We start from the raw sequence: 14,190 nt of genomic DNA on the forward strand, positions 1-14,190 counted from the left end.
ACAAAATAAAGACGCAACCAACTGAATGGGAGAAGATTTTTGCAAACAGTGCCTCCGATAAGGGGCTAATATCCAAAATATACAAGGAACTCATGCAACTCAACAACAAAAAAACAAACAACCCAATTGAAAAATGGGCAGAGGACCTGGAGAGACATTTCTCCAAAGAGGACATACAAATGGCAAATAGACATGAAAAAATGTTCAACATCACTAATCATCAGAGAAATGCAAATAAAAACCACAATGAGACATCACCTCACCCCAGTCAGAATGGCTATCATCAACAAGACAAATAGTAACAAGTGTGGGAGAGGCTGTGGAGAAAAAGGAACCCTCATACACTGTTGGTGGGAATGCAGACTGGTGCAGCCGTTATGGAAGGCAGTGTGGAGGTTCCTCCAAAAATTACGAATATAATTACCATATGACCCAGCAATCCCTGTCCTGGGTATCTACCCAAAAAATCTGACAACATTTATCCATAAAGACACGTGTGCTCCAATGTTCATTGCAGCTTTGTTTACGGTGGCCAAGACGTGGAAACAACCAAAATGTCCTTCGATAGATGAATGGATAAAGAAGTTGTGGTATATATACACAATGGAATATTATTCGGCGGTAAGAAAAGATGATATAGGAACATTTGTGACAACATGGATGGATCTTGAGAGTATAACGCTGAGCGAAATGTCAGACAGAAAAAGCAGAGAACCATGTGATTTCACTGATATGTGGTATATAAACCAAAAACAACAAAAGAACAAGACAAACAAATGAGAAACAAAAACTCATAGACAGAGACAATAGTTTAGTGGTTACCAGAGGGTAAGGGGGGTGGGGGGTGGGAGATGAGGGTAAGGGGGATCAAATATATGGTGATGGAAGGAGAACTGACTCTGGGTGGTGAACACATAGTGGGATTTATAGATGATGTAATACAGAATTGTACACCTGAAATCTATGTAATTTCACTAACAATTGTCACCCCAATAAACTAAAAAAAAAAAAAGGAAAGCAAATTTGGTACAAAATACCAATGGCAGCTAACAAGAGAATTAAATGTCCAACTAGAACTGCAGCTGCTGAGGACTATTTCTAATTGGCATAATAGTGTTACCAAGATGTCACACCAGCGTTTAGACTTCAAATGTACATTAATGAACCGATTAGTACCTTTCTAGGCTCATCCTTTAACACTATTTTACAAAAGTGCTACTGCAAGAAGCTACCTCAAAATCCAACAGATCAGCTGCACTGTTCTTAATGAAATTAAACACACAGAATTAGGCTGCCACCAAGAACTGACCTATTTACGTGAAGGGAAAATGAAAAGTCCTTTACAAAAGCTTTATTCATATGCTTTCAGTGGCTAAATTTTCACTAGTCCAGCCTTTGCTTAGGATGACCTGATAGAGTTGGCAGAGTGACCTCCCACCCTCACTCCCGGTGCGGCCCTGGTTGCTGCTACTTCAGGGGACAGGGGATAACGTCATTCGGTTGCCTTACATTTGAGACCTGCCTCATGAAAGACCAAACACCACCCCTTTGAGCCCCATCAGAGAACATGAATGAGATGAACCAAGTGAGACACTTCCCATGCCCTCCACCTTCAAGGGTCTGTGCTCTAGTCCACTTCTCAGTACCCCCTGCCCCCTGCAATGGCTTCCTGCACAAACCACAATAATCCACCACCCGAGGGTCCAAAAAAAAGGGTTCTAGTCCTCGCTCTGCGACTAGTAAAAAGGCAGGGAATCTTATAACCCATCTGAGAAATGAGGGGATTATAATGATGGATGGTTTTCTAAGACCCTTTCCGTGTTCTTACTCCCACACGAGCTTCCCTTTAACTAAGAGAACAAAGCCTCAGGCCATGAGAGATGGGTTTGCCTGTGAATCTCTAAGCCAAGTGATTAAGGAAACCAGAAGCAGTGGGAGATCCTCAAGTCCTTCTAACGGCCTAATTTAGACACGGCCAGGGGAGGGGGCTGGGCTGTAAGGAAATCTACCGCCACCGTGACATCTAATGGCTCCATCCAAAGTGACGAGAACCCGGTGGGGTAAGAGCCGAGGGAGGAGGGGAGAAATCAAGGTGCTGGAGGTCTCCTCGGTCCGTTCCATTACCTGCAACGTGAGCTAGATTCTGGGGCCACATCCATTGCTCCTTATAAGTCCACACCCCGCTCCTAAGAAGCAGCATGTGAACTGAAGTGGCAAGGCCTGATGTATTAGGTTGATGCAAAAGTAACTGTGGTTTAAAAGATTAAAAATGGCAAATACCGCAATTACTTTTGCGCCAACCTAATACAATCTCAAATTCCTGTCTTTCCGACAAGTTCAAAATAATCCTAAAATGACCTCAAATAAGCCATCAAACCATCTGTTTATGGCAGAACACAATATATCAGTGTGGTCGTTCTTATGACAAAGCAGGTCTTTTCAGGTGAGATCTGTGACCACCTCGAGCGGGAAATTCCAGGCTGTTACCCCTGTTAAAATAGGTTTAGCTGCGTACGCTTCAGCCACTGTCCTCTTTTTAGCACGAACGTCTACTGGCTGCACTCTTGGGAAAAACAGACTGAAGATAAGAGCGAGAGCTTGTTCAACTTGGTACTCATGCTTCTTACCCACATATTCTGAGAGGAAGACGACAAAGAACGGAGTGACCAGGTCATTAATTCCCTGGACATACCCACTGGCAGGGTGTCGGATGGCCCAAATAAATAGAATTCTTTCGAAGATCTGGGAAAATGAGAAAGAAAGAAGACATGACTGTTAAACCATTGGGATACGCTCCCTCTCTCCATTTACCTAGCTCACAACTTATCTCAGGGTGGCTACAGAATTTGGAGGGAAAATTTTAAAATATTATGGATAAAGGAAGTATATAAATATAGTTTCTAAGATGCTAATCATTATCAAGCAGGGGTAGACATTTCTTGCCCTTTATCTTTTCAGTATCTAGTAACTGTGATATAAAATTGGGAAAAGGATGGCAACACAAACGGCTTAGAAAAAGGTTTGCAATGGATGTCATTAATTCAGGATGTCATTTGTAGATACTGTTTCTCTATTTCCAGGAGAAAAATGTCAGAACATTTAAGTTCTGACACCTTTTCTAAATCTCTTTCTGTCATTACAGGATTTAGAGAGGAAATGCCTTTTCTACCATCCTCTCCTTTCTCCCTGCTGAGACAGAAGGAGATCTAGATCTAGATTTAGTTCTAACTCTGCTTGACTAGAAACTAGTGACAGACTATAAATGCAGGAAATCACTTCACATATCAGGATGCAACCCGGACATTTGCTGGGGACAGGAAGTCACATAAACCAAATCCCATGGAGAGTTCCAGCTGCGAATCTGAGAACAGAGACAGCAGCCAGGGCCTCCACAGCAAAGCCTCTGGAATGAAGTGTATTAGCCACAGAGGCCAGAGGCTTAGAAGGGGGAGAGAGAAAAGCTCTGTACGGTCCATTTACAAAGTCTATCCTGGCCCATTCAGCTACACTCTCCTCTGCTTTCATCGGGGTCTGAACTTTCCCCCGATCTTCTCTCAACCTGAAAATCCTCCTTCCCTGGCTTATCCTGCTGACCACAACTCCTGGGCTGCCTCACGTCCCTGTGAACCACCCAGAGGGGTGGCAGAGGTGACGGCGAATATATGCCAAGGACAGGAGAGTACAGGGCCTCCCCAGCACATGGCTTTGTAGAGCCCCAACCAGCCGGCTCTGGGCAGACTGAAGAGGCCCTCCTGGAGGTCAGGTGGAGGGAGAAAAATGCTCCCAGAGAACAGTAAAAGAGAAATGGTTGTATGGTTTTGGAGTTGGTTGCCTAGTGTAGGAGAGAAGCTGAGCACCTAAAGACAATAAAGGCTGTATCCCAGCTGGGGTTGAGTCTGCCTTCCAGCTGGCAGAGAGCTGAGAAACTCCCACTGCCAATACCCCTGCCCTTCTAAGCAGTGAGAACAAAGCCCTGCCCGGAAGGAGCGGCCTCTCTGCCTCCGCTAGACCTGCCCACGTGCTCCCTGGGGCTGAGGGAAGGCTGTGGCATCCTCACTTTTGTGAGACCCAACATTCCCATGGGGGCCCTCCGACACATTTCCTCTCTGCTGCTAAATGACCCCTCCTGCCCTTGAAAGTGGAGCTCAAGCTACACCCTCCAAGTGCAGGAAGTTCCCAAGGATGCCCCGCCCCCCTGTCTCCTCACACCTCCTGTGGCGCGTGTCTGTCTGAATGTCTCTGTTAAAGGCTCCTCCAGGTCAGTCCTTCTGAAGGACCTGCCAGGGCTTCTACTGCACACTCCCGATCACCCCTTGTGAACACACAATCCTCGCTGACTGGCATTAACAACGGCCAAGGGGTGGGAACCAGCCATTCAGAACCAGGTGACCTGCGATACGTCCTAGTCAGGATGGCACATCGCAGACACACTCACCCTGTACAAGTGAGGATGACGCCAAAGAGACGGGAATTGGGCAGCACCCGGCCTGGCACCAGAGGAGACATGACATCGTCACTACAGAGAAGCCTGGATAGTCCTGCCTCGCAGAGAGGAGAGGAGAGGACAACCCCGAAGGATTTTCTACACCTCTTCTACTGGTGCGGGTAATGCTGACTTGCTATAGTTAATGCTCACGTATCTTTCAGGTTTGCAGAGCAAGTGTTAATATTCAGGGTTACTGAGTTCTCTGCTCCTTGGTTGGCATTTACATCTGCCAGATGGAAAGGGGATTCAAGAAAAATTGGAAAGTTTTGATTTTCCTTCTTTGTATTCAGGTTCCACTAGCAGGAGAAGGCTTTTAAACAAACTCCTTTCCCTGTCTCCAAGTTTAGAGTAAGCTTGCACAGGTGAAAGTATCTGAACATCTCCAAGTTGAAATGAGGAACGAGCAGGGCTAAGCCCTAGGAAAGTGTATGAGAGACACAGAGGGATCCTGAATCGGTTTTTAACTTCCTTTGAGCGGACTCTTAGAGCTAAAATAATGGTGTCACCCTCAAAATCTTCTTTACGCGATGGGTAAGTCATGGGGGATCCCACCAGTAGAAACATCTATAATTAAACAGAATTACGAATATAATCTAAAGTTAATAAAAAATTATTTTTACCCCCCATTCCTCTCTATTATGAGGATACCTGAAAGGGAAATTCAAAGGGCATTTAAACCCAGCATCCTAGCTACTGTGAAGATGCAAGGGCAACACCTCATCTCAAGGAGATTATAGTTACTGCTCAGGCAAAAGGCAATAGTCCCACTGGGACCTTCCATGTACTTTGCTAACTTGTTAGGTCTCAAAGTATCATTACTAACTCAACTTCTGGGTTATACCCAAAGGAATTTAAAACGGGGACTCAAACAGAGATTTGGTGCCCATGTTTATAGCAGCGATATTTACAATACCCAAAGGTGGAAGCAACCCAACTGTCCATTGATAGGTGAATGGGTCAACAATACGTGTTATATACACATGAAATATTATTCAGTCTTAAAACGGAAATTCTGACACATGCTACAACACGGATGAACCTTGAAGATATTATGCTCAGTGACATAAGCCAGACACAAAAGGACAAATACTGTATGATCCTACTTATTTGAGGTATTGAGAATAATTAACTCATAGTGATAGAAAGTAGAATGGTGATTGCTGGGGAATGGAGAGTTATTGTTTAATGGGTACAGAGTTTCAGTTTGGGAAGATAAAAAGGTCTAGGGATGGATGGTGGTGATGGTTGTACAACAAGGGGCATGTATGTAATATCAGTGAACTGTACACTTAAAAATGGTCACAATTTAAAATTTCATGTTATGTATATTTACCAAGTAGAAAAAAAATTATTATCTCAACTTGATAAAGTAGAGCAAACACAGCACCAGGAATTCTAAGATGTGGGTCCTAGTCTTCATTCTGTCACAAGATGCCTCAAAACTCTGGGCAGGTCCCTACTATGCCCTCAGGTTTGTTAGCAGATCAAATGAGAATGCACCAGAAAGTGCTCCGAAGGGACCAAACTCTGTATCGGGTACTATCACTGAGCCGTGAACCTGCCCGTGGTGGACGGAGGGTGCTAGCACACGTCCACACAGAACAGGTGCCTCAGAGGTAGGACGGGAGAAGAGCCGAGAACATTAGGTGCTTCCCTCACCTCCTGTACAAGCGGTTGCTGGAACAATGGAATGAGAGGATTCGTCCTTGGAATGTCAATGTGAATCTGAAAAAGAGAAGCCATGTGCAAAAACACAAATGCCAGTTTGTTCTTTTGAGAAGTTATTTTCTTAATAAGAACTAGGAATCAAGGGAGTGAGAGTGAGAGCACAATTTATCTTGGAAAAGAACTGACATACAAGAAAAAGCTAGTTAAACCTACCTGCCCATCTGGAATACGTTTCCATGACAGCAATAGCTTACTGAACCCTTCCAAAACCACTTCTCTCAAAAAGCAATACGCTTCACAACCTAAGAGAATCTCCTGTTTTTCCCTATTGCTCTGATGTCTGTTTCACTCTGAGTTGATACATTTAACAGGTGTAGTGATCAAAATATGTACCCCTCTTTCTGAATCTTACTCATCAAGTTTGCAAGAAGTGAAAGAGCTCTGACAGCTGCAAAAACGTGCCAGGATAGGGAACCAGAGAACCTGCCCATGAAGTCATGACGTGTAAGAAGTGAGGAAAACCCGAGGGGAGCTGAGCTCCAGTAACTGGCACCGGAAGTTCTGACTCCTGTTACCAAAGAGGTCACTACATTGGTGTTGGCCTTGGGATTCCCACTGCCCCGTCTAACAACCCTAGAAACGATGCTAGCAGCGGCAGGGGCTACTTCCGTTCTCAGGGCCGTTGTAGACAGCTGATCTGCGTCTTGTCCCCTCTTCTGCAGCCTCCAGACTCCTCTCTGCCCCCTCCACGTTTCTTCAGGCTGTGGGGACCACTACGGGCAATCACGGGACACTCCCTGCCAAGTCTGCTGCTGACTACAGCTCCAGAAGATAGACAGACAGACATGGGTGCTGAACAGGCACTGCCACTGCTAGAAGGACACACGGATGTCCCAGTCGGGTCTGCACCACTCCTGAGGGATCTCATCTCTCCTCGTCTCCCATCACCCTCTCTGCTCGTAGTGACGTCTGTGAAACAGCAGCTCTGGCATCACCCAGGGGCTCATGGGAAGGGAAGGGCTCACTCCAGACCTACTGATTAGGGTTTGCCAGGGGGGATTTTATCAAAATCCTAGGTGATTTGCATGCACATTATGTTTGAGAAGCACGGCCACTGACCAGTGGAAAAATATCTATTTAAAAAGGGCTAAAATCAGAACGACTCATTAGACAGACGGGAACTGGTTTGGGTATAAATTTTTTTCCAGACCCCCCCACACCTACTCCGCACACCCCCAGGAATAAATGCAGCCCCACAGCAGCACACCACAGCCTGAGGACTTGTAAAACCCACCTGTCCCCCGACAGCACTCCCAGGGCACCTGGAGGTCAGGACGAGGAAGGAAAAGGCAGCAGGGATGACGGTACCTGTCTGTACGTGTCCTGGTGATGCTCCTCATTCCGAGAGTCATAATACTGCTCGATGAAGCGGAAATACTCCTCCCGCTTCCGCTGCAGCGTCAGCGCCCTCCTCTCGGTGTTGGCGGGGAGATAGCCCTGCAGACAGGACTGCCGGTCAGACGGGGACACACACTGGCTGGAGGACCCTCAGTTTTCATTTTAGCCTGAGCAGTGACTGGGAAACTATCAAAGGAACAGAAGGAAAGCTGCCAGCAGGACAAGGGTCAGTCCCGCTCTGGTTTGGGCCACACAGTGTCTGCCGGCTCCTCACAACAAGCTCCACCTGTGGGCAGTGACCCCGCTTCCCGGGCTCTTTACACTCGCCGCCCTGCACTGCCCTCGGGCTGGTACCGCTGGTGGCGTCAGAGCTCCCGGAGTTGGCGCAGTCGAGCAGTGAATGCAGGTCAGTCGGAGGGAACTGGCCCCACATCAGGACCTCTGAGGGCTGTGTGTGCGCAAAGCAGTACTTAAGAGAACTGCGTGGACGGGCCATCTCTGCGGCACATCTCAGTGATGTGCTGTGCAAGTTTGGGCCGCTTCCCCATTCTTTACACGGTAACATTCAGAATGACCAGCTTAGGAAGCCGAATGGAACCTGTGACACAGCAGCTGTGACGCCGACACAGAACTGGCAGCAGCCCCACCCCCACCCACCCCCAGCCAAAGCTCCAGACCAACTTTCATTCTTGTCCCGGGTCTAGATCCCACTCTCACTGCTGACATCGCCTGTTCCGTTCTCATCAAATCGGCTCTTAATAGCATTCACACTCATTAGAAGCGGCAGAGGCAACGATTATGTGGTTGCCAGATGGACGGTGGGAGCCATCAGGAGAGACCCCTCCTCTCGCAGGCAGCTCTGCGCCATTGCACGGCGGTGCCTAGAGGGCAGGGACTCAGTTTCTTCATTCTCCTACCCTCCCAGCACCTGGCACCGTGCCTAGCAAACAGCAGGCCCTCGATAAATCCTTACTAGGTAAGCGATGAATGTCACAGGCTTAGGAAATCCAGGCGTCCCTATCGCAGTGGCTGGCCTGGCGCACTGTACTTTAGTGAAATGGGACTAGAGCAGCTTCCGAGGGAGGCCAATTTATTACCTCCTCACAGCTGCAAAGTGTGTTTCAATCACTTCGGTTATTCCTACCGAGAAAGCAGTGAAACACTGGGACCGTGGGAGCTTCCCAAACGAGGGTGGGATCCCCCGGCCTCCCTAGATTCTTTCTCCTCGGGGGTGAGAAAGTGAGAGTGTGACGACAGGAACAAACTTGTGCCCTTCTACACGTGTGGGAATAAACTCTCAAGGATGTGTGTGTTTACACACAGAAGCAGGATGGTCCCCCAGTTCTGTCACACCCAGTAGGACCACAGAGACTCTGCAGTGAGACTGACGGGCCCAGACTGCCCTCATCAGCGAAGAATGGTGGTGTGAGCTCACGCTTTCCTACACAGAGGGCGGAACTCACCGACAGGAGCCTCCAGGTCACAGGTCGGACCTCCCTGGGAACCCCAGGCCAGCTGCACTTCCTCAGGTCATCTGCAAACAGATAACAGCGTCGTTGGATTTAGCTCTTCCTACAAATGCCCTAAAACAAACCTCAGCCATCACTTCCTCATGCCTCCCGCCATTCAAGTCAGACGATGGCCACCGTCACCATGACCACAACCGCCACCACCAGCTACTGACAAGCACCGGGAAAAGCCCCAAACAACACCCTGAGCAGCAAGGGGCCAAGGACACGACTCGGCCGCAGAGACCCAGTCAGCTCCGAGATCAGAGTTGGAGGGGAAGAGAAAGGCCAGTGGGTGTGGATTTCCATACCAATCGCCTGAGGTGGGGAGACCAACACCAGCGTAGCTGCACTATGGTCTACAGGCCCAGAGTCCAGTACCACCTCATTGGGCCCCTAAATCCTAGTAACATACGTCTGACTGAATACCTGCATGTCACTGCAGTGGCACCAGATCAGGAGATGCTGGAAAAGTAAAAGAAGGAAGAATAAAGAGCAGTAGCTTCCAGGTCTCTGAGAATCCCAGTCACCAAGAGGTCCTGTCTCGCCCAGGCTCCCGGGACTCACCTAAGTCGGTGTTGTGGCTGGAGAGAAGCTGACGGAATTTTTCTAGGCGGGTTTTCTCCCGGACAGTCATCGGGGGCGCCCCAGAGGCGTTCTGGTCTGAGATCCGGGCCACCAGGGGGATGATGGGTCGGAGAGGGAGCGACTGTTGTTTGTGGAGTGCGTTCCTCAGGCACGTGTCACCTGAGATCATTTGAAAGAGAAAGAGCAGCGACTGTGTGAAGAGCATGGAATCTGAGAAACCTCACAGCGGCCTGTTCAGGATTGGGGTCCCCCATCAGAGCAGTGGCTGACAGGCTGCGCGTTGCCTGAAGGCGCCCAGCTGAGGGGCAGCCAGGGAGGGACAATCAGCTCTGCTCCACTGTCTGCCAGAGGCCAGGCTGCATTTTTACCACACATACCACGCACCTTGTGTGCTAGCAGAGACTCCGATGCCGCAGCAACTTTGAGAATTGTTTTGGCGACTCCCGAGGGCAATCAGATGTTTTCTTTGTACCCCAAGCTGGACATTTTCTTGGTACCTAACTGAGTTTGGGGACCACCCAGTCTAAGGCTGTGTTTGCCTTCCCTTCCCACGTCACGGAGCACATAAGAAACGATGACACTGTAAAGCATGCTGCAGTGAAAGGAGGTGGCGACTCTCCTGAAGCCCCAGCCCCCCCCAGCTGCCCCTGGCCCAGCTCCAACCTGTCCCTGGCCCACCTGTGTGCCCTGCACACGGGCTGAGAAGTCCTGGCCTAAAGCAATCCCGCTCTGGGTGGCTGCAGCTCCTCTGTGTTCCTACATTTCACACCACATGAACCAGCTTTTAACTCTGCTGGGATGTGACTGAAATAACAGGAACACGACTCAAGCTGAACTCTATGCCTGCTTCTAGACATTTCTAAACTAGATGGCAGGTGGGAGAATGAGCAGCATAGGACTCGCGTTTACTGAGTGCTTACTGTGTATAAGGCATCATGCTGGTCACGTTTCCATAGCTCTCATCTGATCCTTACAACACACAGTAGGACGTCATCACTACTGCACAGAGGTGGAAACCGCAGCTCAGAGAGGTTAAGTAATTCACAAGGGGGTGCCGAGAGGCCACCTTAGATCTTTCTGACTCCAAAACCCTTATCTATTTTACAACCCCAAACAAAACTCAGTTTAAATCCTGACTGTCCTTTCATGACTGTTTCATAACCTTTATTCACCTGCACCTTGGAAAGCAGTGGTCACAACAAGAATGAAACAGTGACTACGAAACAAGCAGCGCCACGAGAAGGTTTACAGAAACAACTGCCACACGGTACTTGGCCGGACGCCCAGTGTGACCCAAAGCCTGGAAAACGCAGACCACACACTGCAGAGCTGAGACCGGCCGACGTGACCTCTGATACCAGTGACTCACAGACACATGCTCAAGGAAGCGACCCCAGAGGGAAGACTCGGGCCCTCCCGACTGCACAGGGCAGCTCCTCAGGGACCGTGGACTGGCCTCCTCACACCGGCACCCTCCGGAGACCCCGAATACCACGTGGACTGTCCACAGCCTGCAGCTGTGGTCGATCAACACCACACCCCTGCGTGGGTGCGGCACTGAGAAGGTTCAAGATGGAGCTCGAGTCTGCGATGAGAGTGACCGGGGAATGATTTTAGAGCCTTACAGCGTAATTCCATGACCATGTGCTCCGTGTGAAAATGGAAAAGACGTTCTCTTAGAACCTGCGCCAGGACCTGCCCCAGGGCTCTGACACGCTTCTCTTTCCTGTTTCCCCTTTACCAGTCCTATTGTAACTTTCACTAGAATGACGGCATTTCCCATCCAGCTCAGAAGAACTGGCTTCTATAAAACCCTTAGGGCAGCATTAAACACAGCCATGCATATTAAAAGAATACCCTGAGGGTCCCCAAACATCTGATAAAGCCACCATCACTCCATCAGTTACTGAAGCCAGTGTCCTGAAGACACAGAAGGGGAATCTCCTCCCGCTCCACCCAACCTGGTGGGACCCAGGGCCGTCAGGCCCATGTCACCCCCGTCCCTCAGGAACAGGACAAGGACACCCTTATGCCCATGGCTGTTCCCCACGATGAGGAGGCCAACCTACAGCACCAGACGTTTGTGAAATTCAGCTGCTAACAACTTTCAATACATTAGTTAATATTCTTTTTTTTGTTTGTTTGTTTTTAATATATTTTATTTGGGAATATTGGGGGACACTGTGTTTCCCCAAGGCCCATCCGCTCCAAGCAGTCATCCCTCATCTAGTTGTGGAGGGCACAACTTACTGGACCATGTGGGATTCGAACCAGCAACCCTGCCATTCAGAGCTCGTGCTCTAACCAACTGAGCCATCCGGCCGACCCTAGTTAATATTCTTTAACCTGACCAGGCCTAAAACAATCAATGGGAAGCAATCAAACCACAAAAGTTCTGGACCCCCGTGTAGGGACAGGAAGAAGAGACTGCCAGGCAGCACCTTGGTGTCGGGCAGGGAAGCCCCAGGTCGCAGGGCCAGGCAGCCACTGCGGTGGGAGGAGCAAGGGCTGCTCATGCCCAGTGAGGCGCCCTGATGTCGGACCTGAGGCTCGCGCTCGCTTACGTATCATCCATTGGAAAATCTGAGTGATGCCCTAAAGACAAATGATTTTGGTTTACAACGCACTCCGCTGGGAAGGCTGCGGCTCTGAAGGGCAGCGGGACAGACTTACTGGCATTTCTGGACAGCTGGGCATCACTGCTGGACTTGATGACCTTGTAGCTGGCAGGGGTGTCCGGTGCTGCTGACTGGCACCGTTCGGGTTTCACGCGCAGCTTGCTGTGGTTTTCCAGGACTTGGGCCGCGGTGGCCAAAGCAACTTTTGAGTTCAGAGTTTGGAAAGGAGGGGAGGAAAAGTCCTCTTCCTCATCATCGCCAACGTCCCAAGCGTCACTGGTATTCCGGGCAAACTCATGGAAACTGGAGGCCTTCTTATTCTTCAGGGGAACTGCGCTGACTTTTGACCGTTCTTTAATGAAGCTTTAAGAAAGGAGACACGATTACCAAGGAATGGTCTGACCACTCGTACCAGCTTTACTTGCTTAATGTAATATCAATAGTATTAGCAGCTATCTCATGTACAGTCATTACCGTCTCCAGATAAATCACACCCACATCCACTCCTCACCTAGATGCATCTAGACCAGTCTAGGCTGCAGAGACAGATGTGGCGAAGACAGCAGTGTTCCCCAAATGTTCCCTGTGCTCCTCTACCCTTCCCAGGCCCTTGAACTTAGGCAAGGCCATGTGACTTGCTCTGGCCAATGGGCTGAGGAGAGAAGTGAGGCAGTCACTTCCAAGCCCAAGTGTAAAAGAACAGGGGTGTGTTCTCTAGAATCTTTCCTCTACTGTGGGAAAGGAAGAGGATCCAGAGGGTGATGCCTCCTCAGCCTGGAACACAGAGGCTGCCCTCCATGCCCACCCAATTTCACTCTGGACGAGTGTTCCCTGTTTCCCCAAAAATAAGACCTGGCCTGACAATCAGCTCTAACGTGTCTTTTGGAACAAAAATTAATGAGACCCGGTATTATATTGTACTATACTATACATTCTATTCTATTCTATTCTATTCTATTCTATTCTATTCTATTCTATTCTATTCTATTCTATTCTATTCTATTCTATTCTGTTATATATTATAAAGACCCAGTCTTACATTATAGTAAAGTAAGACCGGGTCTTACATTAATTTTTGCTCGAAAAGACACATTAGAGCTGGTTGTCCAACTAGGTCTTATTTTCGGGGAAACACGGTAACATGAGCAAGAAACAAACCTTTGTCGTGTCAACCCATTGAGATTTCAGAGTTAATCTGGTAAGGCAACATAACCTGAACTATTCTTCAGAGTAAGACATAAACTACTGGTAGAACACGAGGTCATTTCAGGTAGTCCAAGTGTAGCATTAAACATTGAGTTCCAAAATGAACAAGTTGTTCTTTTCTATTCTGTTCAAGTCCTTCTGCTGACCTTGAGGAGATAGTTTCAGTTCAGTGCTATTCCGCCTTTAAGACGGTGTTTTTAACAAAGTGAGGGCAGCCTCAGGACCGACATATTTGCAAGCAACAGGACCTGGCTTAGAACTTAATTATAAAGATTGTTTTGGTTTTCACTGTGCTTATTTTTAAGGTTACTTTCTATTTTTGGCAAATGGTATTGGTTTTCCATTTCTAAGTGATCACGTTTATTTTTGTAAATAAATCTAATTGAGTAAATGAGTTTATTTTTTAAAATGCATTTAGTAAATAATAGTACAGAATATAGCCAAAAAAATCGTGCAGATTTGGGGAACATTAGATTAACTCATTGAGGAAAGAGAGCCTAGTCCTGAGTCATATAGACCACTCCTACTTTCCTGAACTTTTCCTCTTTGTGTCTTCCTCCTAAGGTCTGGGGGACCTTATTCTGGATCCAGGGGACTATGTGGCTGGGACATTTCTAACTCAGTTTCCCTGAGCATCCCTCAGACCGCAAACAGGGAAGCAGAGGATGTGCCTTGTGTACGTTTACACCTGGGGACTGGAATGCAATGGGCAAAAACA

At 48.3% G+C, this 14,190-nt stretch overlaps 1 protein-coding gene across 3 annotated transcripts in view; it reads right to left on the reverse strand.

Annotated features, from left to right (window-relative positions):
• The window catches only part of TBC1D22B (TBC1 domain family member 22B), a 73,656-nt gene that overhangs the window by 42,875 nt on the left and 16,591 nt on the right, over positions 1–14,190 (reverse strand). For all 3 annotated transcript variants that reach the window (XR_016020333.1, XM_088795772.1, XM_088795771.1), the window contains 6 exons: positions 12,322–12,629; positions 9,628–9,807; positions 9,016–9,086; positions 7,523–7,651; positions 6,146–6,211; positions 2,628–2,742 (listed from right to left, as the gene is read on the reverse strand). Coding sequence is in view for 2 of the 3 variants with exons in the window: in XM_088795772.1 (XP_088651898.1) it covers positions 2,628–2,742; positions 6,146–6,211; positions 7,523–7,651; positions 9,016–9,086; positions 9,628–9,807; positions 12,322–12,629 (869 nt within the window). In the remaining variant the exon portion in view is untranslated. The remainder of the gene's footprint in view (positions 1–2,627; positions 2,743–6,145; positions 6,212–7,522; positions 7,652–9,015; positions 9,087–9,627; positions 9,808–12,321; positions 12,630–14,190) is intronic.

This window comes from Rhinolophus sinicus, chromosome 2 (genome assembly GCF_057876585.1).
Source record: "Rhinolophus sinicus isolate RSI-liver-muscle chromosome 2, RSI-T2T, whole genome shotgun sequence".
NCBI lineage: Eukaryota > Metazoa > Chordata > Mammalia > Chiroptera > Rhinolophidae > Rhinolophus > Rhinolophus sinicus.